A 21,927-nucleotide genomic window follows, 5' to 3' on the forward strand; every position below is an offset into this window, starting at 1 on the left:
ATCCGGAAGCTGGCAATTTGAGAGCACCAGCCTAACAGATATAGAAAACCTTCCAATTGTTGAGTTTCAGACCCAGCTAAGAGATTCTTGTGGAAGAATTTTCAGCTCTAGAAGCTGAAGTTTGAAGTTTCAGAGTTTCGTGAAAAAAACCTTGGCCTTTACCAAGAAAAGGACTTGAAATATGAATCTGATGCATTGATATGATTCAGTGCAAAATGTAATGATTATATATTTAATTCAACAGTTGTAACTTGGAGGTTTTGTTTGATTATCTTTCGGACTTGGCTTGTGAGTTCTTTTTTTGTTGGACTCAATTCTTTTTTGTCGAGGCAAAGAATTCGTGTACATAAACAAGTCATGTAGTATTCAGAAACTAGAACTGTAAGATTCAAACAAAAAAGTCACCAGAAATCTGAATCCTCTGGTCTCTGGATTGAAGCATAAAAGAACTCATTCACTTACAGAGGTGAGAATTTAGGGTTTTGGAAGGGTTTCCAAGGTGGATGTGGGAACTTGGGAAGGTTGAGGAGACCTGTCAAATGATGAAGGCGATCAAATTGGAGGGGCATCAGACTGTAACGGCTGTTTGAGCACTCCTGTGGTTTCTTTTTAGGCCATGCTTTATACAACTTTGGAGAACAGGGAATGAATGGATAGCCTGATTTCCTGAAGGCTGAAGCTGTCAATTTGAGAGGAACAGATATGGAGGCTAACCTTCAAACTGTTGATATCAAAGGATTTAGTGGGATTGCAGGTTCAACTGCAGGAGCTGCTGTTTTCAGTTTGTGGGAAAGCTTTGTCTTTGTCAAGGAAAGGCACTCAAAGTTTGAAACCGATACATTGACGTTTTCTTTTGAACGAAGAAACAGATACATTGACATTTCACAATGTAAAATTTAACTATTATTCATGGAAAGGATAGCATTGGGAGGCTGTGATGCTGTATTGAATAATTTCGTTAAAATAAGGCTGTAAGCATTGTTTTGCCCAAATCAGTGACATTCCCTTTAAGTCAAAGATTTCTTGGTACATGTCAATCGTTTTAGCCAATATGAGTTTACCTTGCAATAGCAGCTTTACCGGGGGATTTCTAATCTAAGTAGGAGCTTTCCACAGAAATAGCTTAGTAGCCACATTATGTATTCTCTTTGGCTATGGTTCTGTATTTCAGTGTAAAGACTAATGACTCAAAAGTATAAGACTGGCATCGAACATTCATCGTTCTGTTGATTGATGCACAAATGACCTCATGTTTTCTACTCTGTGAGCTGAACAGCCAAGATTGAAGGTATCTTTTCCCTCAGTTTTTGTGTCACGGCTACACGAACTGTCATTACACCAGCTGCAGGTCCACCGATTCGAATCTTGACGACATATCCATCGATCTGGAGCAGCTCGAGGCTTCCACCTCCGGTGCCGGAGAGGTATGGTCTGATCTCATCAAGCACCTGCAAAACATCAAACAATCCTGAGAATTACAGTTTGGTCACGATCATCTGCAGCAGAGCACACTTCTATTTGCAGGCTCACGAAATGATCAGAGTTGACGGCACCCGTACTAGGCAATGGCCGGTGAGCATCTGAGGACTGGGACTGACCTTCTCGACGTTGTCGGTGCTGAGCTCGAGGCCGGTCTCGGTGTCGACGATCTGCTCGACCTCGAGGATGTCGGGGATCTTGTCGCGGAGGCGCGTCTCGATGCCCATCTTGAGCGTCATGGTGGAGCTGGGGCAGGAGCCGCACGCCCCTTGCAGCTTGAGCACGACGACGAGGCCGTCGATCTCGTGCAGCGCCACGTTGCCGCCATCCGCCATCAGGCTCGGCCGCACCTCGTCCAGCACCTTCTCCACGTTCTCCTCCGTCAGGGGAAGCACGCGCACCGCCCACCCTGATCACACACGACATTCTTGACTACTTTGTGTGTTGTGGCTATGATTTTTTGCAGAGAAGCTGTGGCGAACCTGGTCGGTTTCCGCGGTGGTTCGGCGTCGTCTGCAGCGACGTGTGGGTGTGGCTGAAGCTGAGCCGGCCATGGGTGAGCGAGCTTGGAGAACTCTGTATCGAGAGAATCAAGGGCAGGTCAGTGGAGCCAAGAGGGAGAACGGTTGAGGCGGGGAGGTTACCTTGCGGATGGTGGCCGCCAGAGGGGAGCTGGTGGCCGTGGCCGCGGCCGCCGCTTGCCGGAGATAGAGCCTCATCTGAATCTCCGCTGATTTTTTTTTTCTCCCCGTTGGTGATGAGGCAGAGAGACGGCAAGTTGGATGAGGCCGGAGTTCGTTGTCGACCGCCAAGCAAGAAGCTCAGCCGTTTGCTGATTCGTTTCCGAGGATGTGGTTCGCCGGAGCCGGGGATGGTTTTGTTGGGCCGAATTTCCTAGCTCTGAGCATACTGACCCACGGCCCAGAAAATGGGGCCCATTATTTTCTTTTATCGTAAGGGGCGGGCCCTTCAAACGGACCAAGCCCTGTAAAAGATTACAAGCCCATACTTACGTATGCTTGTGACCTTTTGTTTTTGACACCGTATGCTTGTGACTTGTGAGCGTGTTTTCAGTCGTTTTTTTAAGTTTTTAACGCTTAGGTCTGCTTTAACGTTGGACCATACTAAGTATCACGTTTAACTAACATCTAGGCTCCAAAATATTTTGAAAAAAATATCTAGGCTCCAAAAGGTAAGGTGAACTACCGCGACATATATTCATCACGCGCGTTGTTGCGCACCGATGTGTCGCAGAAGGGGAGAACAGTCGCTGCAGGTGGGCTTGTGCGACTGCTCTTCTTCCTCCTCCAGCTCGCGGCGGTGATGGCCGCCGGGTAGGGGGGGTTACCGAGGCACCGGTGGTCAGCGGCGGCTTTAGAAGAGGAGGAAGGGGTGGAAGGGACGACCGGCGGCGGTGGTGGGTTGCGAGCGGCAGCGGTCGGCAGCTTGACATCCGGTGGGTCAGGGCGGGGAAGCTCGGGTCGGAGGTGATTAGTGGCGGCAGCGTGGAGGACGGCGGCGGAGGCGGCGCCGAAGTTGGGGGAGATGGAGGAAGGCGAGGGTGCTAGGCTCTACGCCTCTGCGAGAGAGCGAGAGCGAGGAATAGACGCCCCCTGAACTACTCGCCAGCGACTGGTTATAAATATAATGGAGCTTTATGGAGCTGTGATCTTGCAAGCATGCTTTAGGCGAGGGCAAGTACGTTAAGAACATGTTCTAAGAGAAGTAGGTCACCATCCATACAAAATATAACTAGACAAAATATGATTAGACAAAATATGACTTTAGACCCGTTGGTCTAGCTGTGCGCATAGCACCGCCGGCCACAATTCCATCCCCCACAGGGTGGATCTGTTGGCTGGAGGTGGTGCAGTTTATCAGCGTCGGTTTCCGCGATGGTTCGGCGTCGTTAGCAGCGACGTGTGGGTGTGGCTGAAGCTGAGCCGGCCATGGGTGAGCGAGCTTGGAGAACTTTGTATCGAGAGAATCAAGGGCAGGTCAGTGGAGCCAAGAGGGAGAACGGTTGAGGCGGGGAGGTTACCTTGCGGATGGTGGCTGCCAGAAGGTATTTTCAAAGCATAGTTGGGATCCACTTTTCTCATGGCTATCGGGCCACTATGTAAGGATGGGATAGAAGTTGAGAGATTTTTTTATCCGAGAAGGTCTTTTTCTAAGTGCAATGCCGTGGGGACGGTCTCCCCGCAGGTCAATTTTTTTTAACTAGACAATTATTTTTCCAAGCGCCATATATGGAAGGAGAAAAAGTCTTTGGATACCAACATGGATTGAGAGCCCAGGTTAAGATGCAAGTCCACTTCATCTCAGAGTCTGTCCAGATCACCGGTGTGCCCACAGGTATCTCCCAACTGATTCTGGCCACAGAAACACCACCCAGTGGGATGCGCTCTCGCGTCCCCCCACAAAAGGAATCGCTTACCATGCCACTACTTGTAATCCACTTGAGAGGAGGCAAGAAAAAAAAAAGAGATAAAGACTTGAGCCGAGAGAAAGCGCACGAAAACTGCTCTCCACTGACAAGCCAACCTGATCTGCATCTGCAAGTAGATACAGATCTGACCGGAGTGGAGCTTGCAAATTGCCTTGGCCGGCCGGCCGGGCCGGTGCTAGCGGCCAGCAGCTGATGGGTGTATCAGTGTGTGCGCATGTGAGCCACGGCCGGCCAGCCAGCCAGCCAGTTTGATGGTGCTCGTGCTCGCTGGCCATGGCCAGTGCAGATGCAAACATGGCGGCATCACCTGTGCGGATCACGACACTGATGAAAAGGATTAGCGGCAGGTAGACTGTCGGCCCTTTGGAGGGGAGCGCGGCGGTGACAGATAGTTGCTTACATTATTTGGCTGCTGCTGATGGCTGGTCCTCCTGATCTGGGATCCCTGCGTTTGATTCCATCCCCAGTGCCAGTGAAGTAGCATCAGAGGCGGCAATAGCGTCATTTCCATGTGCATCTGCAGTTTTTTTTTTCAGAATATACAAGTTAGATACAAATCTTTCCCATGTGCAACAGGATTTTCAAACAGTGGTAAGGAACCAGCAAGGAAATTTAAACAGACTATGTTTCCAACTCTTTGCGAACAAGCTGTCTGCTGCTATGTCCGATAAACAGTATACGAGTACAGACAGCAACAGCCAATCTGATCGCTGTCAAGCTTATCCGCGTATATAAGGTGATGCTACTGGTTTTGCTTTTGCGTGGTACGTGGATGGCCATGACACTGCAAAATTCCTTTCCAACTTTCCAAGTTAGTTAGATATTTATAGTTTCGGATATACTCTATTTTTTTTAGCTCGCGAAAGGTAATTTACGGATCAATACAAGGAAGAACAGCAATGGTGTCAGTGTCACACTAGTTCCACACCGAGGGTGGATATAGGCTACTCTTTTTTTGAAAACAATATAGGCTACTCTCACCTGGGAGGTATACTAGTGCTAAACAAAACACAGGTTGCAACGAGGGTGGATATACCTGTGTACTGGTTGCAACTCAACCTAAACACAGGTTGTGTTTTCCCAAATGAAAAATAAAACAAAACAAACAAAATGAGGTCAACGGTTTAAAGATGCTATATCCAAGTGCTCATCCTTGTCAAGAAACAGCGACTGTGATTTCAGAATCCCTTCTTTCGCGGAGAAGCTAGGAAACCCTATAAGAAGTGAATGCATATTGGAATTGGAATACATGATATGCAGCATATATAGGCCTATCATTGGTCCCGGCATTAAATCTTTAGTTGTTGACAAAGGAATCTTGGAAAGCCAAGTGATGGGCACCATAATCTTATCCTATGCTTGTACTCCTACTGTCCTATGTGTGTACCATAACAGAGAAAAATCACGTTAAGCTCTTCCAGCAATCTTGCATCTAGCTCTAGATAACGTTCATGTGGCGAGACTGGGATCAAGACTGGGAAAGATTCAAGGGCATCCATGAAACCAAACGAAGTCAAACCCGATTAATGTTTAGAATATTATGCACATCAGGAGTTTCATAAGTACTGACTATACTACATCAAATCATGAACGGATCAACAGCCTGGTGTGCAACAAGTCAACTGAGCAACTCAAATGTGATTTAGATCAGCAGGAGGCATTAGTTTAGTACCTGTGTCGATGGGATGAATGAATGAATGAATGAATGAAGATCCTGGCTTTGAGATCCAGCCGTCCAAGAACTCTGGGAAGGCAGGGACGGAACATGCTGAGGCAACAGTACAGCAACAACCTGTCCAGGTTAAAGAAACACACACAAAGGGACTTGCAACTCACATGGATGCTTAAACGCCAGTTTACTTTTCTGAGGCTGTGGGCAGATCCCAGAGTCGGGATTGTAACGAGGATGGACAGCATAGGATAAATCATGGCTGTGGTCCCCTGGTATCTTCAGATCTCTACTGCAAACTACCAACATGTGAAGATATGTATGGCCTAGCTTATCTATCACACAAGAGAGAGAGGTTGCCAAGTCCAAAACCTTGATATCTTCAATCCCGGCAAAACCTGCGTGGAATATCTGCTTCACATGTTATTAGGCTGGCTTCTTGTTTCATTAAACCAGCCAGATTTGCCCCTCCGATTGGCTGCTGGCTGCACTTCCCTGATCTTTCCTTGAGTTTGTTAAACAAATAGCGACACAGCGTACGTCCTGCCAACGATCTCCAACTTCGCAGCTTTTGCATTGCTGCCCTCGCATCCGGCTTACCCTTCAGCTTCACACAGCCTGTCAGCCATTGCACTACTACCTTCTCTTCCGTTTTAGATGGCATCTCTTGTTTCTACTACAAAAGTATGAAGTTTGCTTCATAAGCGCGGGGGGAGAGAGAGAGAGCCTGGCAGCTACTCACAAAGTTTCTTCCTCAGAGCTGTTCTGTAGTTAAGACTCTGAAATGAGTAATGGGTGCTGAGGATAGACTTAAGCAAGCTTCCTCCAATTCTGCTGCTCTGCTAGCATATGGAGATTGCCAGTGGTCATGACCTGTAACCAAAGAAGAGGAAAAATGCGAGATAAGCAGCTGGAACATGAGAAATCAGGCCATCAGGTGAGTAAATATCCATGCAAGTCCCTCTTTACTTGATTCTTGATTCTTGATTCAGTGTCAACCCAATATCAATTGTCACTTGCCCTCATGCTCTGCAGTCAACCATGTAATTGTCTCGCAAGCATAGTGCAACTGACACAGGCTACAGTTTTAAATTTCTAGACAATTTTCTCCAATCCTGAAAGATGGCTGCCACTGAAGGTACTGACCTTCCAAACTGGTGTTTTCAGGAATGGCTGCTGATCTGCTTGGTACTCATAGGATCCTCCTTGCCTTATTGGAGATAAAGGAATCCATCACAAGGCATACAGAGAGTAGAGATTCTATCAAGAAGATAGCCAAATTATTGCTGAAAGTTAGTGGACAAAAGCTACTGTACTCCTTGGAAGAGCCAATGGACGAGCATTTCAAGCATGATAGTAAGGAATCTGTTCGGAAAACAATCATAGAGCATGATAAGGTCTTCAGACAGCAGGTACACAAGAAGTAGCCCCTGTACTCTTGTTAGCCATCTCATAAATGACAGGATTCACCAGATATATATCTATAGAAATCACAAGCAAGTAGACCAGACACCCTAACAGGTCTTGACTCCCGAGCAATTTTTCCCCTTGAAAATGCAGGAGAGCTGTGCTTTAAGAAGACTCCTGAAACTTTTGATTTTGCAACGTATATTTGTACATAGAGATGAGAGAAATAACAGATTGTTCCAGGTTCTTCTTATGATGTAGTGCCTACAGATACTTAGTATGCACAATCTTTCATCTTTCTAGAGATACAGCTAGTCGCTAATCATATCTAAGTTATCCTTTAATTCCAGCAACACATAACCTTTGCATTTTATACTGTCTTTTTGCATCAGGTGCATGAACTGCATCGGCTATATTGTGTACAGAAATCGCTGATGACTGAAGTTGGTTGTGGGAAGCGTAGTTTCCAATCTAGAACAGAAGAAACTCAAGAAATGGTGCATAGATCAAGATCAAACCACAACAGAAGTCCTTCCACCTCAGAGACTAATCAACCTGCTTGCCTTGGTAATGCACAACACTCTGCTCCTCCACAAGTACCTGAACAATTGGGTCTTCAAGAATGCAGGCCAAGGATATGCTTAAGCCTCTTCAGTGAAGACAATTCAGCAGTCAAAGGAGGAAACTGCACAGAAAACCCAGTAGGCAGCCATAAAGCAGTTAAGGATGAAAATTGGAGTGCCACTGTTGAGAGTGATCTTGACCTCAAACTAAGCATCGGCCCCAGTTCACCTGCAACAAAAAATCCACACTGGCTATTCTCGGGCAGCAGGGGTAGGAACCCTTCTAGTCAGCATCGATGAAACAAATTGGTTATCTGGACTAGTTAGGTAGATGGTGTAATGGCATGCAAAACAATCAGGTAGGGAATGCTCCACCCACCCCCCGTTGATCCTTCAAAAAAAGATGGAGTAATGGCACAGCGCTATTGTTTCATTCTGTGCAAGACAAAGCCTCCATAAAAAGGGCATATGCATTTGTGGAAATACAAGTCTGAAGAAGATTGCAATTTTAACTCCCAAGACATCTCAGGAAAAAAGAATCCAGCTTTGAAATACTTCCATCAAATTTTGATCAGAATTATTTCTTAGTCACTAGAAATCTGTATGCTAATATCTAGGGCCTGTCAGGCACGAATACTAGCTAGAAATGCATTAATACAATACCAAGCAAAGAATTGGTGGAAGTTCAGTTCTTGTTTTGTCTTGCCTATAATGTAGAGTTTCAGCACAAAGAGGAAACTACATCAAGAAAATATCGTATTTAGGAAAAAAAATAAATTCTGATTTCAGTTTTCCCAGAGAAATAGTTACATACTAATATCCACTGCTGTCACAAAAGGAGTTTCTCCTATAGCATGTGTGTTCTACATATCCTATGTTTTAAGCATCAATTTTCAAAATTAATATAAACACTTTCCAAATCGAACACCAAACTACTCTATTATCAAAACATTGCCAACTAGGTCTGCGTCATGTATCTCTTCTTAATCTGAAGTTAGCTTGTTCTGGAATTCAAAGCTGAGTGTTCTATGTTCAGAAACAAGCCAGATGGATAACTTACACGAATTATCATTTGAGAGCTATTCTGCCACTTATTTACAAAAATCATATTCTGTGTTCACCAGAATCCGCCACAGGAGCATTCTCCATCTTTGAAGTGATGGAATCTCATATTGTCCCTGACAATAATGTTGATGGGCTCAACTTTTGACACTAATCGCATAAACAAATGGCAGTCCTCACAGATCCTTAGATTCTTTACGATCCTAATTGTAGATCCAGACCCCAGTGTGAGCAATCCAAACGACAGAGCAAGCTTCTCGCTGTGACCCATTAACAGTCTTTCTTTCTCTTGCTCACTTACATCATAAACAATTGAACTCAGATGTGGCACATAACCTGCAAGCTTCAATTTTGCCACTAACTCCAGCAATGCCTTCTTTATTTCACTTGTCCTTGGGTGAGTATTATCACCAGCAAAGAACTGATGCACCAAACCATCCCGGCCTTCAAAGCAGCTAACTGCAGGGTCCTTTTTCAGCCTCCGATTTCTCATCACTTTCCTAACCTTCGACACTTCATCCCACTCTCCTGCTGATGCAAGTGTATTTGATAACAAGACATAGTTCCCTATGCCCTCTGGCTCGAGCTTAAAAAGGTGTTCAGCGGCAACCTTAGCAACTTCAGTATTTCCGTGGATTCGGCAAGCGCCTAGCAGTGCCCCCCAGACAGCACCATGAGGCTCCACGGTCATTGACTTCACTAGATCAAGGGCTTCAATCACCAATCCAGCCCGACCAAGCAAATCCACCATACAAGCATAGTGATCTGCAGAAGGCAATATCCCATACCTGTCCTTCATCTGTGCAAAGTAGAAGCGCCCTTCTCTAACCATCCCTGCATGGCTGCAAGCTGCCAGTACTCCGATGAAGGTAACATGGTTCGGTTTCACATCTGCCCTGCTAACCATGTCGTTGAACAAAGCAATTGCATCATTAGCCCTCCCGTGTGATGCTAGGCCAACTATCATTGAGCTATAAGTGTACACGTTTTTCTCTTTCATCCCTTCAAAAACCCTACACGCCTCGTCAATGAGACCACACTTGGCATACATATCCACCAACCCTGACCCAACAACCACATTCCTTCCGAAACCATTCTGTTCTGCAATCTCCTGAACCCAGGCGGCACGCCTCACCGCACCAAGCTGAGCACAAGCTGAGATGGCACCAGTCAGTAAAACCTCATCAATGGCCATGCCTGCCGCCGCCATCTGCTCAAATACCTCCAATGCCTTCACTGGCATGGCATTCTGGGCGTACCCAGTGACCATCGCTGTCCAGGCCACCATATCCTTCACCGGACACTCCACGAATACCTCCTCAGCTGACCCCATATCCCCACTTTTAGAGTACGCCACCACAATGCTTGTCCAGGAAATCTCATCCTTCACCATCATATCATCAAACACCTTGCGTGCAGCGCCGACATCGCCGCATGCAACATACGCACCGATCAGCGAGTTCTCAACAAACCGATGCTTATCGAAGCCTCCGAGAAGGATCGAGACCGCGTGGGCGGCGGCTGCAGCTGGCAGGGAGCGCGCGGCCGCTGCGGACTTGGCCAGCGGGGAGAACGCGAACGGGAGGAGCGGGAGCTCGCCGCCGCGCGCGCGGCGGAGCCACGAGAAGAGGCGGAAGGTCTCCAGGGGCGGCTGCGTGAGGTGCGCGAAGCGGAGGAGCGCGGTGGCGAGGAAGGGGTCGGGCGGCGAGAGGGAGGAGAAGACGGCGGCCGCGTAGCTGAGCGGCGCGCGCGCGGGCTGGAGCGTGAGCGGGAGCGCGGCGAGGCGGCGGAGCAGGCGGGAGAGGAGGAACGGGACGGAGGTCTGCGGGACGGGCAGGCGGACGACGAGCGCGTGGATGTGGCGGAGGTGCGGGAGGGAGGGCGAGGCGGCGACGGCCGCGAGCAGCAACGAGGTGAGCGACGGCGGCGGGAGGAGCGGGAGCGGCAGGTCGGCCGGCGGGTGCGGGGGCGGCTGTGGTGGAGCGGGGAGCCGCGCGGGAGGATGGCGCGGGGCGAGGTGCACCATGCCGGCGTCGCGGCGCAAGTGTGAAGCGAGGTGCGGGTGCGGCGCCAAGGGGGACGGCGCGCGGGTTGGTTCGAAACGGGGGGTGGTTTTTCGCGGTCTCGCGGGAGTGACAGCCAAACCAAGTTAACCAACCCAACCATGGCATATCGTCAAGCTGGTTTGGGCCGCGCAGGTAGTTTGACTAGTGGGTGAGACGTTGGCCACAACAGCGCAAGTTGGGCCTGGACCGTCTCGCCGGCTCCCTTGGCTGCAGGCCCATGTGCAGCCTGCGTTTTCCAATTTCCATAATAAAGTTTTACCTGCCGCTCATTGTATAATGTATACCTGTTCCCCTAAAAAAACTCATTTTATACTGTGCTTTTATTCTCCCGAAAGCATTGTACTTTTTCTTCGTACGAGAAAAGGCTCTGTATACTAGCCGTGATGCACTGTTCGCACACCTATGGCGCAGATGAGGGTCAGATACGTGTGTGGCCCATTCTGCACGTTGCCAAAGTTCAGAATCAGGCAAAGCTTCCGAGTCTAGCGATGCACTCTCCGAATCGACATGAACGTCGCTCACCGGCGTCCCCCCGTCACAACTCCTGGTTCGCGTTCTCTTCCCCGATACTCCGCACCGCCGCCTCAGCCGATGCCTTGCTCCCCCGATCACACGATCTCCTTTACATGCCCATCACACACCTTGTGACCCGGCCCGACCACCCCAAGGCCGCGCAGAAGCTAGGTAGGCAGCTAGCGCACGGCCACTAGCTCTCTGCTCGCCTCACGGCCTCCCCGGCAGCCGCCCAAGCCAGGCGTGGCTCTCGCTCTCGGCCTCGGAATCGCAGGGATTCCGTCGCTCCCATCGCACTCGTGAGCAAATCCGCTCAGCCCAATCGCATCCACCGCCATATCAGCCGGTCGAAAAGCGGGAGAAAAAGAAGCGCACCGGGAGGCCGAGGCCGGCCGCCCACTTTGCCCGCCCCAGCGTGCACGCGAGGCCGTTTTCTGTTACTTAAAGCTCGGGCTTTTTTTACCGCATCGGCATCGGCAGCAATAATGCACCGCAACCAATGATGAATGGTGTGCATTATTCAGGGACAGAATTCTTTGAATCTCGTGACTTACCTCCAATGCCGTTGCAAGTTCAGCAGTTGCAATTCCGTGGCGCAAAAACCTGTCAGTTATTCAGGCCCGGAATTCTCTGAATCTTGCGCTTCCATGGCAGCATGAAAGTACCAGGAGTTCCTGCATGTTCTCTCCCTCTACCTGAACTGAACACCGATGAGAGCCTGCAGTCTGTCCCTGGACTCATTTACCTGCGCTCGAGACTGTCAAGACTCAAGATGGTGGCTGTGGTCAAAAGGAGCTCCCCCGTAATCTCGGACTCGATCCGATCTTACGACGCATTCTTTTCGCTAACAAGGTGACGAAAGCACGGCCCTCGATCAAAAAGCCGTCTCCTCCAATCTACACGCGCGGCCGACCGAGCCTTCTGGGCGGCGAAATCGCCACCCATCCATGCTCTCGTTCTAGAACATGCGGTGGCCGATCATGCATGGTGCGCGCCCAGGACCCAAGTACCTGCTCCTCCTCCTGCCCATCCACCCGCCGTGCTTATAAAAAGGCTGGGGCCGCCATGTACCTCCTCGTCACCCGATTCGACCTCTCTCCCGAGCCATTTCATTTGCAACTAGGTTTCCTGCATGGCTTCCTCTGCCGCAGCTTTCCTCCTGGCTCTCTCCCTCCTTGCTCTGCACTTCTGCTGCTGCCATGGGAAGGGCAGTGGCGGCGACGGCAGTGGCGTCACTGCCATCTACAGCCTCGGCGACTCCATCACCGACACGGGGAACCTGGCCAAGGAGGCGCCCCCCGGCATGTTCGAGACCATCAAGCACCTCCCGTACGGCGTCACCATGGGAACCGCGACTGGACGCTGCTCTGATGGCCTCCTCATGATCGACTTCCTGGGTAGTCAAACATTTGTTTCAGAACTTGAACACACTAGATTCGTTTCACTTCACTGGAGAAAAAAAGAGACAGGTAGATTCTGGGTAATGACACGCATTGATCTTTCGTCTACACATACATGAGTGCAGCTAAGGACCTGGGCCTCCCGTTCCTGAACCCGTACCTGGGCAAGAACAAGAGCTTCGACCACGGCGTGAACTTCGCCGTCGCCGGAGCCACCGCCGTGGACCCCGCCGACCAGTTCAACCTCACCGTGCCCATGCCTTTCGCCTCCAACTCCCTCAAGGTGCAGCTCCGGTGGTTCAAGGACTTCATGAAGTCCAGCTTCGGCACCGATGAAGGCAACTCCTCTCGTTCCTTTTCTCCTTTCATTTGCGCACATTCCTCGCGCTGATCAGTCAGTGCACCGTCACACTAGCTCTGGTCTCAAACAAGTGAGATCTGAAATTAACTTCAAAGATCTCTGTGTAAAAAAAAAAAACTCAAAACATTTTTGTGCGGTTTCAGAGATACGCAAGAGGCTTCGTAGTTCTCTTGTTTTGGTCGGGGAGATCGGAGGGAACGACTACAACTACGCCTTCTTCGAGTACAAGCCTGTAGCCGAGGTGGAGAAACTCATCCCTGGGGTTGTCAAGACCATCATCGACGCTGCCAAGGTAAACGTCTCACACTTACAGTTCTACCGATGAACTTGTTCTTACCGCATCGTTAAAGTTTAAGATGACTTAGAGGAGAAGCTGTGGTAATTCCTGACTGAGTACTATTATTGCGACGACGCATGCAGGAGGTGCTCGACATGGGCGCGAGGAGGGTGATCGTCCCGGGCAACTTCCCCATCGGTTGCGTGCCGGGGTACCTGGCCATGAACGCCGCCTCGTCGGAGCCGGCGGACTACGACGCGGCGGGGTGCCTCCGGGACCTGAACCACTTCGCCGCCAAGCACAACGCGCGGCTCCAGCGCGCGGTGGAGGGGCTGCAGGCAGCGCGCCCGGGCGCGTCCGTCGCCTACGCCGACTACTACAACTCCTTCCTCGCCCTCCTCCACAACGCCTCCTCGCTGGGCTTCGACGCGGCGAGCACGCGCAAGGCCTGCTGCGGCGCCGGCGGCGGCGAGTACAACTTCGACTGGCGGCGGATGTGCGGCTTCGAGGGGGCGACGGCGTGCGCGGACCCGTCGGCGTACGTGAGCTGGGACGGGATCCACATGACGCAGGCGGCGTACAGGGCCATGTCCAGGCTCATCTACCATGGCAAGTACCTGCAGCCGCAGATACTCAGCTTCCCGGAGAAATATGGCCAGACAGAGACATAATCTTCGTAGTAGATATAAAGAAAATATACATGCATCCGGCTACTTTTAGGCTTCGGTGGGTTCAGTTAGCTGTCGTCGCAGTACCTGATGAGAGCACCAGTAAGCTGTATCCATGTATGCTATGCTATACTATGGAGCTTAGGCACGAATGAAACAAGCTGTTAGCAATATACACTTTGCAGCATCTAGCTGGTACAGCAGCAGTGGCATTTCATCTAAGCTAAACACCGAACATAAGGAATGAGTAGTTCATACCATGCCCGATGCCCCAGTTGCCCCTACGGATACTTCAAAATTTTGAATGGGATTTGCCACAAGAATCAGAGCTGATTTCGTTCCGTAGACCAGAATGGCAGAATTAAAAAAAGAAAAACTCCGCCGCGGCATTACAACCAAGAAGAAACCTCAGCCAAGCCAGCCGGGATAGCAATGGTACACTGAGTGACTGAGAATACCTAGTTCAACTCAACATCCAGGTGAACTATTTTTTATACAAAGCTGATTGAAAGTTGACAGCAGCATTGTCAAGTCTGGGTCAAGTTCATGCTTCTTCCAAGCCTCCTCAAATTGTTGTCCCTTGCAACTGCAACACACACCATTACTATAAGAAAAAGATATATCCAAGGCAAAAACAGTGGTGGAATGCAGCAATAAATACAAGAAATTGCATGTTACATTTTCATATGGATCGCCTGTTCATGTTTAAGCTTAATTGTGGTATGTTAAATAGTGGATAATGAAACCTAACATACAAGCTTCTCCCTATTTCCAAGTGGCTCAACTAATACCATAAGGCAATTGATTGATTGCTTCCTTGTTATAAAACAACATGGCATATGTGAATAGCACACCCTACTCTCATCCCTCGGTAGAAAAGGGGGTGTTTAGTGCAAAATGATAATAGACAACCAACAAATCTCAGCTGTCTATGACGATAATGAGAATAGATGTGTGCTCAGATCAGATCCATCCTTCAAAATGGAATAGTGTAGCCCCGGCAGCAAGTCCATTCTGATAATTTAATTGCCACAGTGGATAAATTATGTTCAATCAGTAGCACAAGTCATCTCAAACATTCCAAATAGGTCAACTAAATGAAGAACATTATCAACTCTGCAAACTAGGAACACCTAGGCTGTAGATAGTAGCCAACGATAGAGAATCCACTGGTTCAAAGAATTCTTTTGAATCAAATGGAAATTTAAAGTCTGATCACCACTAAGTAGCTCTTAATGTGATACTATGCGTGTGATCTAGAAACTAGAAGTGCTAGTGAAGAAGAGTTCCTTACTTCTGAAGCAGTACAAGCATTTCCAGGATATGAGTTCGTATGACCTCACGGCTGCTCCTTGTCGCTGACTCTTTATACAAGAGAACAAGTTCATCCACCAGCCTAAACACAACGGAAGTGAGTGGGAGGCAACTAGTTGCTAATTAAACATTATTACACCTTTGGAATTTTCAGATACAGTGAGCACAGCAAGCAGAGCATGGAAGTAAGAACTATGACATAAATGATAAATCACAACTCCTAATACCTTGAAGTATAAGGTGATTTCCTAATCCAGGTAAGCTTGATGATGGCATGCATTTGCTCCAAAACCTGAAAAAAATTCACAGTTAAAATATCAAAATTCCATAATAAACTATATAAGAAAAGTCCATACCATAAAAGACTTAGCGTAGTCCTTACTCTAAAGCTAGTTAACTGTAGTGCACATGACCACGAAATTTTTCCTTACCAGAAGAACTGTCATATCATCATCAGTATGCATCCACTGGAAAAAGAGCGAAAAAAGGCGACGAAAATGAGCCAATAAGAAGAGGCCCATAGCATCAAAAATTGGCCCAATAAGGGTCAGCCATGCAACACGGCGTTCTTTATTTAGTGGTTGCCGTTCCAAGTGGCCTAACATCTCACTGAGCATACGATCATACCTGCAACCAATTAGAAATCGAATTCGAATAAAAGGATATGAGATAGTTTAAGAAAAAATACAAGACATTTTGTGGATATTTATATTAGAGTCGAGCCAGATTTTGCAATTATGCAATGTAATCATGGAACTTTGAAAAGCATGAAAAATATCAGCCAATAGTCAGGCCAGTAACTTAATTCAGCATCCATCTAAGAAAACTTCAGTAAACCTATTTTTACTAGCTTGCCTTCTCCACAGTAACCAATAAACATTGTACTTAGGCTCTTCAACAATGATTCTATATCTCAACCACGTACAGCAAATGATGTATTTCCCTAAAATATGTTCAAGTTTTCAAAGTTCCAAACCATTCAATTGGTAAACTTTAATTTCCCACCAGATGGAATTATGGAAATAGCAGTGCCTCATTTAAATTTTATTAAACCAAAAGGCAATCATTTTCCCCAGTCACCTCTCTATTTTTTAGTTGTAAAGTTTAGATGGAATACCATAGTGTACAGCTCGTAAATTGAAAGAGAGCAATAGAAACCACATATTATCATATACATTTCTGAATATGCATACTCCAATAAAACACAGCAGGATAGGTTTCTCTACATGGAACTTATAAGCACTAGAACAGACTACAACTGAACTGAAAATAAAGGGAAAAAAGATTTGAACTGGAAAGAGATTTTACCAGGGGCTACGGGGATTACTTCGCTGAGTGCATGTTAACAATAGCACAGATACCTCAACAACACGATACCATAACTCATTGTCGGCAGGAATGTTATGGCAGCATGCATCAAGTATGGCATCTTCATACAAACTTAATTCGGTTACTTTCACGTTCTTCGCTATGTGTATGAAACCAACTATACCCTGTTCCTGTCAATTATACGGAACAATGTTCATTAACAGGACCAAAGGTTGAGCTGTGTAGTTAGCATCCAAAATTGAAATAAATGCCTCTAAGACAAAGTTGGCACTAATATGCAGTCCATACTACTGTTATCCTCACTAGACAAACCAAACAATCAACAGGGACACCATATGTCCATACCTTAACTTCTGGTGACCAATGATCCAAGGTTGTCAGAGCACATGGAATGACTAACCAACACAAATCACCAAGCTTAGGGTAACAAACCTGAAACACAAAAATAGATACTGAAGTAAACATCTTCAGTGCTACAATTTTATTCACTTACTAATACTGTTCCGCTGCTGTGGATATTAGTACTACTCTCCAGTGCCAAACATTTTCAGAGCAATGAGATTTTATTCAGTGTGAAATTTTCTCCTACTTGCAAACTTGCACTAGTTTTACAACCCATCTATTGACAAGAACGATGCTCAAGTACTATTCACAGAGCACAAACCTGAGACACCAGCCACCGGAACTGGTGCGCGGAGACCACAGCATGCTCCTTGGGCGGCTTCACAGCCCCAATCTCGTCGTTGTCAGCGTCAACGCACGAGTCCTTCACCATGGTCTTGAGAGGAGGCACCACCTCCGGCATCACTGCCACCACCATCTCCCCGACGCTGCCCCACCCACCCGCCGCCGCCATCTCCCCCACCGCGGTGGCGGCCGCCCCCGCAAGGCCCGCCGGGACCCAGTGCAGTGCGGGGTGCTCTGGAGAGCTCGCGAGGACGGCGGCGCAGAAGAGTAGCAGGTCCACTGCCTCCTTGCCCGCCCCGGGCTGGGGCTGGGCCGGGGAAGCGGAAGGAAGGAGAGAGGCGAGGAGGGACTTGACGGAGGCGGATGAGCCCGCGGGGGGCTCGTAGGGCGCAGCGGCGAGGGGCTCGCGGAGCGGCGCTGCGATGCGGAGGAGGGCATCACGGGGGAGCCTCGCTGTCGCCGCTGCGGCTGAGGCCGTGGTGGCTTGGGGCATGGCGGACTGGAAGCTTCGAGCACGTGCCTGCTCTGCTGCGAAATCGGGTGAGTTCACGCCTCGTCGCCGGTCGCCGCCGCCGCCGTGGTGCCACCGAAACTGTCAGCGCAGGGTCATTTCGGGAAAACTGCACGTGCCATTTCTGCTCGGCTGCGACCAGAGCCGCGGATGAACGATCGGACGGTTCAAACTGATCCAGAAATTGTATCGCGATCGTTAGGGTCAGTTTGGCAGAGCTCCAGAGCTGATTCCATGCTGAATACAGCAAGAACTCTGCCAAACAGTTTTTCAGAGAGAAGTGATTCTCTGCTGATTTTATGGAGTGATTCTCTGAAATGAACTAAGAGGCTGGGAGCTAAAAAAATAGCTTCTCCTGATTCTGTGAAATGATTCTCCATCCTGATTTTAAGAGTTTATGCTAGAGAATCAAAGAGAATCACTTTCAGCCACAGAATCACTTCTCTTAGAGAATCAGCTCCCACAGAGAATCATGATCGGTTGGAGCTCTACCAAACTGGCCCTTAATCGCGATCCAATTTGGGGTCTGTTTGACAGTATATGCTAACAATGAGGAGTATTGTGTAAAATAGCCGCTGCCAATTTGCTCTGCGCCGTTGCCGAGCCGCACTTATAATCCGACGGTTAATAGAGGTCCGAAATTGGATCGTATTTGAACGTAACGATCCAATTTTGGATCGTATTTGAACGTAAATTGGAATACTAAGGTCTTTTCTAGAAAACGGTCGCCGCCACTTTGCCCCAGCTCGTGCTCCGACTGCGCCCACGTCACCCCTCGCCGAAACGGCAGCCCCGCGGCGGCGCCCCCAAATTCCAACCCTCCCCTGAACCCTACCTCCTCCCTCCCCACCCCAATCCACCCCACGCCATGGCCCTTTCCCGCCGCCTCCTCCCGCTCTTCCTCCGCGGCGGCGCCCCCGCCTTCCGCGCCCTCTCCACGGCTGCCGCGCCCGCAGCGGCGGCGGCCTCCGTGGAGGAGAAGGAATCCATCACTGTGAAGGGCGTGCGCATCTCGGGCCGCCCGTTGTACATGGACATGCAGGCGACGACCCCCGTGGACCCGCGGGTGCTCGACGCCATGCTCCCCTTCTACCTCTCGCGCTATGGGAACCCGCACTCCCGCACGCACCTCTACGGCTGGGAGTCCGACTCCGCCGTCGAGGCCGCGCGCGCCCGAGTCGCCTCCCTTGTCGGCGCCGACCCGCGCGAGATCTTCTTCACCTCGGGCGCCACCGAGTGCAACAACATCGCCGTCAAGGGCGTCATGCGCTTCTACCGCGACCGCCGCCGCCACGTCATCACCACGCAGACCGAGCACAAGTGCGTGCTCGACTCCTGCCGCTACCTGCAGCAGGAGGGATTCGAGGTCACCTACCTCCCCGTGCGCAGCGACGGGCTCGTCGACCTCGCGCAGCTCGAGGACGCCATCCGCCCCGACACCGGCCTCGTCTCCGTCATGGCCGTCAACAACGAGATCGGCGTCGTGCAGCCGCTCGAGGAGATTGGGCGCATATGCAAAGAGAAAGGCGTGCCGTTCCACACTGACGCCGCGCAGGCGCTGGGGAAGATCCCGATTGATGTGAACAGGATGGGGATTGGGCTCATGTCCCTCTCCGGGCACAAGATTTATGGCCCCAAGGGCGTAGGGGCGCTCTACCTTCGCCGGCGTCCGCGTATCAGGGTGGAGCCGCAGATGAGTGGTGGTGGGCAGGAGCGTGGCATCCGCAGTGGCACCGTGCCCACACCACTTGTTGTTGGATTTGGTGCTGCCTGTGAGATTGCGGCTCAAGAGATGGATTATGACCATAGGCGAGTCAGTGCTCTGCAGCAGAGGCTGCTTGATGGCATTCTTGCGCAGGTCGATGAGGTTGTCATCAATGGAAGCATGGAACACCGTTACCCAGGCAACCTGAACTTGTCATTTGCATATGTGGAGGGAGAGAGCTTGCTGATGGGGCTGAAAGAGGTGGCTGTGTCGAGCGGTAGTGCCTGCACCAGTGCCAGCTTGGAACCCTCATACGTGCTGCGGGCACTTGGGGTGGAGGAGGACATGGCGCACACCTCTATTCGCTTTGGCATTGGCCGCTTTACCACCGAGGAAGAGGTTGACAGAGCAATTGAGCTCACTGTGCGTCAGGTGAAGAAACTCCGTGACATGAGCCCACTCTATGAGATGGCCAAGGCTGGCATTGACCTCAAGAGCATCGAGTGGTCTCAGCACTGAGGCAGTTTGCATGACAATTAGTCACTCGTAAGTTCTCTAGATGTCCACGGGACGCATACATAGGTGTATGGCTCTTAGTTGCCTGCCCTTTGTTATATCCTGTTTTCTTTCAAAAGAGAAGCTGCCATGGTTGCCTTGGACCCATGTTTCCATCACCAGGTAGAGTAATCTTACTCCTTTTCAGCATATCCTGTGATAGAATTTTGAGCGTATGATAACATGTGCAATATTTTCTTAGTGATTTCTTATGAGCATGCATTTGTGCATGTAATTATTTCAGTGATGATATGACTTGATCAGTTCGAAGAAGACCTAGTAAGGTTTTGTTCTGTTGAATTTAATGCAAAATTCAGACAAGAGGAAAACATGATCAGACTGCGCATCTTAATATGTTTGCTTGTTCTAAGATCCTTAATTCTGGATACTCTAGCAGGGATTTTCTTTTTCAATCGGATTTCACAAGTGTCTGTGCTGAAGTGCTGATCAAGAAATATACAAGGCACTTTCTTGCTTTCAGGATGCAATACAATGAATTCACCAAAATGGGCCCTGGCTAAGAATATTGCGTTTTCATAATGCCCCTTGAGACTGTTTATTTGGAATTATGATATGGGGGTCTGGTGGGGTTTATTAAAATCAGTACAAAAAATCGTTAGGATTTAAAACGAAATCTCCATATCCAGTTGAATCCCAAGTTTATTCCTTATGGAACTGCAAGGGCAGGTTAAACAAGCCCAAGCATGCCAAAAATGATGAGCTAAAATGGCAAAATCTAGCCACCCGATGTCCAGCTCTGGCCTTTGTTAATTTCCCACTGAAATTGTAGTGCTGGAATGGTTTCATGATATCGGACTGGCAGACCCAGTTGTGACCACAGGGCTAAACTTGAATATTTCATATCTCATATGTTATATTTGGCCAGTGAATTGTTGGGGGACAAGATGGTGGTAACAATAATTAGCAGATTGTGATAAAAGATTACTTAGTTGTGCATAATTAATTTGTTTTTTATCATCTGTTTATCCAAATATACTGACCCTACTGGCTTTACCTGAATATACTGTGTTAGGTCCTCTGTAGGTACATACTAACCAGTCTAGTGTATACCTATTCTTGTACTGACAAGTCTCAAAGTGTATACCTACAGTTTATCCATACTCTGTTTTTGTGCAAACTAAATTTTTTTATTGAAATTCTTTTTTTGACAAGTCTCACATGTCTAATCTAAATATTCGTTTAAATAAGGGTTGTTGGTACCCATTGTTTCAAAGAGTTGGCAGGACATATCATAAAGTTACTCATTTTGCCTGGTGGGATTATACTTTAGTTTCATGTGAAATATTTCTACCAAAATCATCACTAGATGAGCTCTCAGTGAACGTTTCATTTGTGGTTGTGTCCAGTTATTACTCGTGAATGTTTCTTGGTGACTATTGGTCTCTGGAGATCCTTATGAGGCCATTAGCTAGATTTTCCTGCCATGTAAGCCACAATATTATCAGGCAAAGCAAGATACCTAAAGCTCATAAAACACCACAAAATGACTTGTTTGCAATTAGTAGATCTTGCTTTGGTCATATGCTCTAGTACTTGATGCAGATCAACTTGTGTCATTGAGGTTATTTTCAAATTTCAATACATCTTTTAGTATCAGGAGTAATCACAATTGTAATTTGGTGCCTCATGTTGGAACTCTTTCAGGCTTTGTCTGCAACTGGTGAAGACATTCCTGCAGGTGCAATCATCTCGTAGTTCTGTTATACGGGAATGGATTCTTCGGCTGTCGGAAGGCTGAGATGTATATGTATTCCTGAGGTTTACCTATGCCTTTTTTAAGGTATAGTGTGTTGACAAAAAAATAAGGACACCTCAAATACTTGGTATTGTCTGAAATACAATTTCAAGGAGCAGTGTCAATGCTGTAAATATATTTTGGTCTGGTATAAAT

The 21,927-nt window shown here is 48.5% G+C and overlaps 7 protein-coding genes across 10 annotated transcripts; 3 read left to right on the forward strand and 4 right to left on the reverse strand.

The window, feature by feature from the left end:
- Positions 1–1,006: 1,006 nt before the first annotated feature.
- LOC112889678 (nifU-like protein 3, chloroplastic) lies at positions 1,007–2,867 on the reverse strand. The gene is made up of 4 exons (XM_025956428.1): positions 2,124–2,867; positions 1,962–2,055; positions 1,599–1,888; positions 1,007–1,448 (listed from the first exon to the last, which is right to left on the reverse strand). Exons 1-4 carry the CDS (start codon positions 2,196–2,198, stop codon positions 1,257–1,259), a joined length of 651 nt encoding a protein of 216 aa, XP_025812213.1. The 5' UTR covers positions 2,199–2,867; the 3' UTR covers positions 1,007–1,256.
- Positions 2,868–3,729: 862 nt separating this feature from the next.
- Positions 3,730–6,324, reverse strand: LOC112889679. Its single transcript, XM_025956429.1, has 4 exons — positions 5,765–6,324; positions 5,601–5,672; positions 4,329–4,445; positions 3,730–4,235 (listed from the first exon to the last, which is right to left on the reverse strand). Exons 1-4 carry the CDS (start codon positions 5,855–5,857, stop codon positions 4,104–4,106), a joined length of 414 nt encoding a protein of 137 aa, XP_025812214.1. The 5' UTR covers positions 5,858–6,324; the 3' UTR covers positions 3,730–4,103.
- Positions 6,325–6,388: 64 nt separating this feature from the next.
- Positions 6,389–8,086, forward strand: LOC112889084. Its single transcript, XM_025955575.1, has 4 exons — positions 6,389–6,462; positions 6,527–6,534; positions 6,765–7,009; positions 7,397–8,086. Exons 1-4 carry the CDS (start codon positions 6,389–6,391, stop codon positions 7,865–7,867), a joined length of 798 nt encoding a protein of 265 aa, XP_025811360.1. The 3' UTR covers positions 7,868–8,086.
- Positions 8,087–8,393: 307 nt separating this feature from the next.
- Positions 8,394–10,756, reverse strand: LOC112889677 (pentatricopeptide repeat-containing protein At5g44230). The gene has a single exon (XM_025956427.1). The coding sequence runs from the start codon at positions 10,653–10,655 to the stop codon at positions 8,685–8,687; it is 1,971 nt and encodes a 656-aa protein (XP_025812212.1). The 5' UTR covers positions 10,656–10,756; the 3' UTR covers positions 8,394–8,684.
- Positions 10,757–12,273: 1,517 nt separating this feature from the next.
- LOC112888684 (acetylajmalan esterase-like) lies at positions 12,274–14,087 on the forward strand. The gene is made up of 4 exons (XM_025954971.1): positions 12,274–12,605; positions 12,734–12,946; positions 13,113–13,261; positions 13,390–14,087. Exons 1-4 carry the CDS (start codon positions 12,341–12,343, stop codon positions 13,915–13,917), a joined length of 1,155 nt encoding a protein of 384 aa, XP_025810756.1. The 5' UTR covers positions 12,274–12,340; the 3' UTR covers positions 13,918–14,087.
- An 82-nt stretch (positions 14,088–14,169) lies between these two features.
- LOC112888683 (uncharacterized protein At2g39910) lies at positions 14,170–17,906 on the reverse strand. Of its 2 annotated transcripts, none has more exons than XM_025954970.1 (7): positions 17,222–17,906; positions 16,903–16,989; positions 16,537–16,721; positions 15,660–15,855; positions 15,456–15,520; positions 15,209–15,310; positions 14,170–14,500 (listed from the first exon to the last, which is right to left on the reverse strand). In XM_025954970.1, exons 1-7 carry the CDS (start codon positions 17,735–17,737, stop codon positions 14,383–14,385), a joined length of 1,269 nt encoding a protein of 422 aa, XP_025810755.1. In that variant the 5' UTR covers positions 17,738–17,906; the 3' UTR covers positions 14,170–14,382. The 2 variants fall into 2 exon arrangements, with proteins under 2 accessions (XP_025810755.1, XP_025810754.1); XM_025954969.1 differs by having other exon boundaries at positions 16,537–16,727; positions 17,222–17,904.
- Positions 17,907–18,495: 589 nt separating this feature from the next.
- LOC112888687 (cysteine desulfurase, mitochondrial-like) lies at positions 18,496–21,926 on the forward strand. 3 transcript variants are annotated; one of them, XM_025954974.1, is made up of 2 exons: positions 18,496–20,006; positions 21,681–21,926. In XM_025954974.1, exon 1 carries the CDS (start codon positions 18,624–18,626, stop codon positions 19,977–19,979), a length of 1,356 nt encoding a protein of 451 aa, XP_025810759.1. In that variant the 5' UTR covers positions 18,496–18,623; the 3' UTR covers positions 19,980–20,006; positions 21,681–21,926. The 3 variants fall into 3 exon arrangements, 1 of the variants encoding a protein (XP_025810759.1); XR_003227902.1 differs by having other exon boundaries at positions 18,497–20,138; XR_003227903.1 differs by having other exon boundaries at positions 18,497–20,042.
- Position 21,927: the final 1 nt, after the last annotated feature.

Source organism: Panicum hallii, chromosome 4, assembly GCF_002211085.1.
Source record: "Panicum hallii strain FIL2 chromosome 4, PHallii_v3.1, whole genome shotgun sequence".
Lineage (NCBI taxonomy): Eukaryota > Viridiplantae > Streptophyta > Magnoliopsida > Poales > Poaceae > Panicum > Panicum hallii.

Excerpts from the sequence above, each read along its gene's own strand:
- LOC112889678 (XM_025956428.1), bottom strand. The coding sequence starts at position 2,198 with ATGAGGCTCTATCTCCGGCAAGCGGCGGCCGCGGCCACGGCCACCAGC. Across the intron at positions 1,889-1,961 it reads CCACCGCGGAAACCGACCAG|GGTGGGCGGTGCGCGTGCTT; the intron begins GTTCGCCACAGC and ends GTGTGTGATCAG. Across the intron at positions 1,449-1,598 it reads GCACCGACAACGTCGAGAAG|GTGCTTGATGAGATCAGACC; the intron begins GTCAGTCCCAGT and ends GATGTTTTGCAG.
- LOC112889679 (XM_025956429.1), bottom strand. The coding sequence starts at position 5,857 with ATGATTTATCCTATGCTGTCCATCCTCGTTACAATCCCGACTCTGGGA. Across the intron at positions 5,673-5,764 it reads ACTGGCGTTTAAGCATCCAT|AGTTCTTGGACGGCTGGATC; the intron begins GTGAGTTGCAAG and ends CTGCCTTCCCAG. Across the intron at positions 4,446-5,600 it reads CATTCATCCCATCGACACAG|ATGCACATGGAAATGACGCT; the intron begins GTACTAAACTAA and ends AAAAAACTGCAG.
- LOC112889084 (XM_025955575.1), top strand. The coding sequence starts at position 6,389 with ATGGGTGCTGAGGATAGACTTAAGCAAGCTTCCTCCAATTCTGCTGCT. Across the intron at positions 7,010-7,396 it reads ATAAGGTCTTCAGACAGCAG|GTGCATGAACTGCATCGGCT; the intron begins GTACACAAGAAG and ends TTTTTGCATCAG.
- LOC112889677 (XM_025956427.1), bottom strand. The coding sequence starts at position 10,655 with ATGGTGCACCTCGCCCCGCGCCATCCTCCCGCGCGGCTCCCCGCTCCA.
- LOC112888684 (XM_025954971.1), top strand. The coding sequence starts at position 12,341 with ATGGCTTCCTCTGCCGCAGCTTTCCTCCTGGCTCTCTCCCTCCTTGCT. Across the intron at positions 12,947-13,112 it reads CAGCTTCGGCACCGATGAAG|AGATACGCAAGAGGCTTCGT; the intron begins GCAACTCCTCTC and ends GTGCGGTTTCAG. Across the intron at positions 13,262-13,389 it reads CCATCATCGACGCTGCCAAG|GAGGTGCTCGACATGGGCGC; the intron begins GTAAACGTCTCA and ends CGACGCATGCAG.
- LOC112888683 (XM_025954969.1), bottom strand. The coding sequence starts at position 17,737 with ATGCCCCAAGCCACCACGGCCTCAGCCGCAGCGGCGACAGCGAGGCTC. Across the intron at positions 16,990-17,221 it reads TCCGGTGGCTGGTGTCTCAG|GTTTGTTACCCTAAGCTTGG; the intron begins GTTTGTGCTCTG and ends TTTGTGTTTCAG. Across the intron at positions 14,501-15,208 it reads ATGCTTGTACTGCTTCAGAA|TTGCAAGGGACAACAATTTG; the intron begins GTAAGGAACTCT and ends TGTGTGTTGCAG.
- LOC112888687 (XM_025954974.1), top strand. The coding sequence starts at position 18,624 with ATGGCCCTTTCCCGCCGCCTCCTCCCGCTCTTCCTCCGCGGCGGCGCC.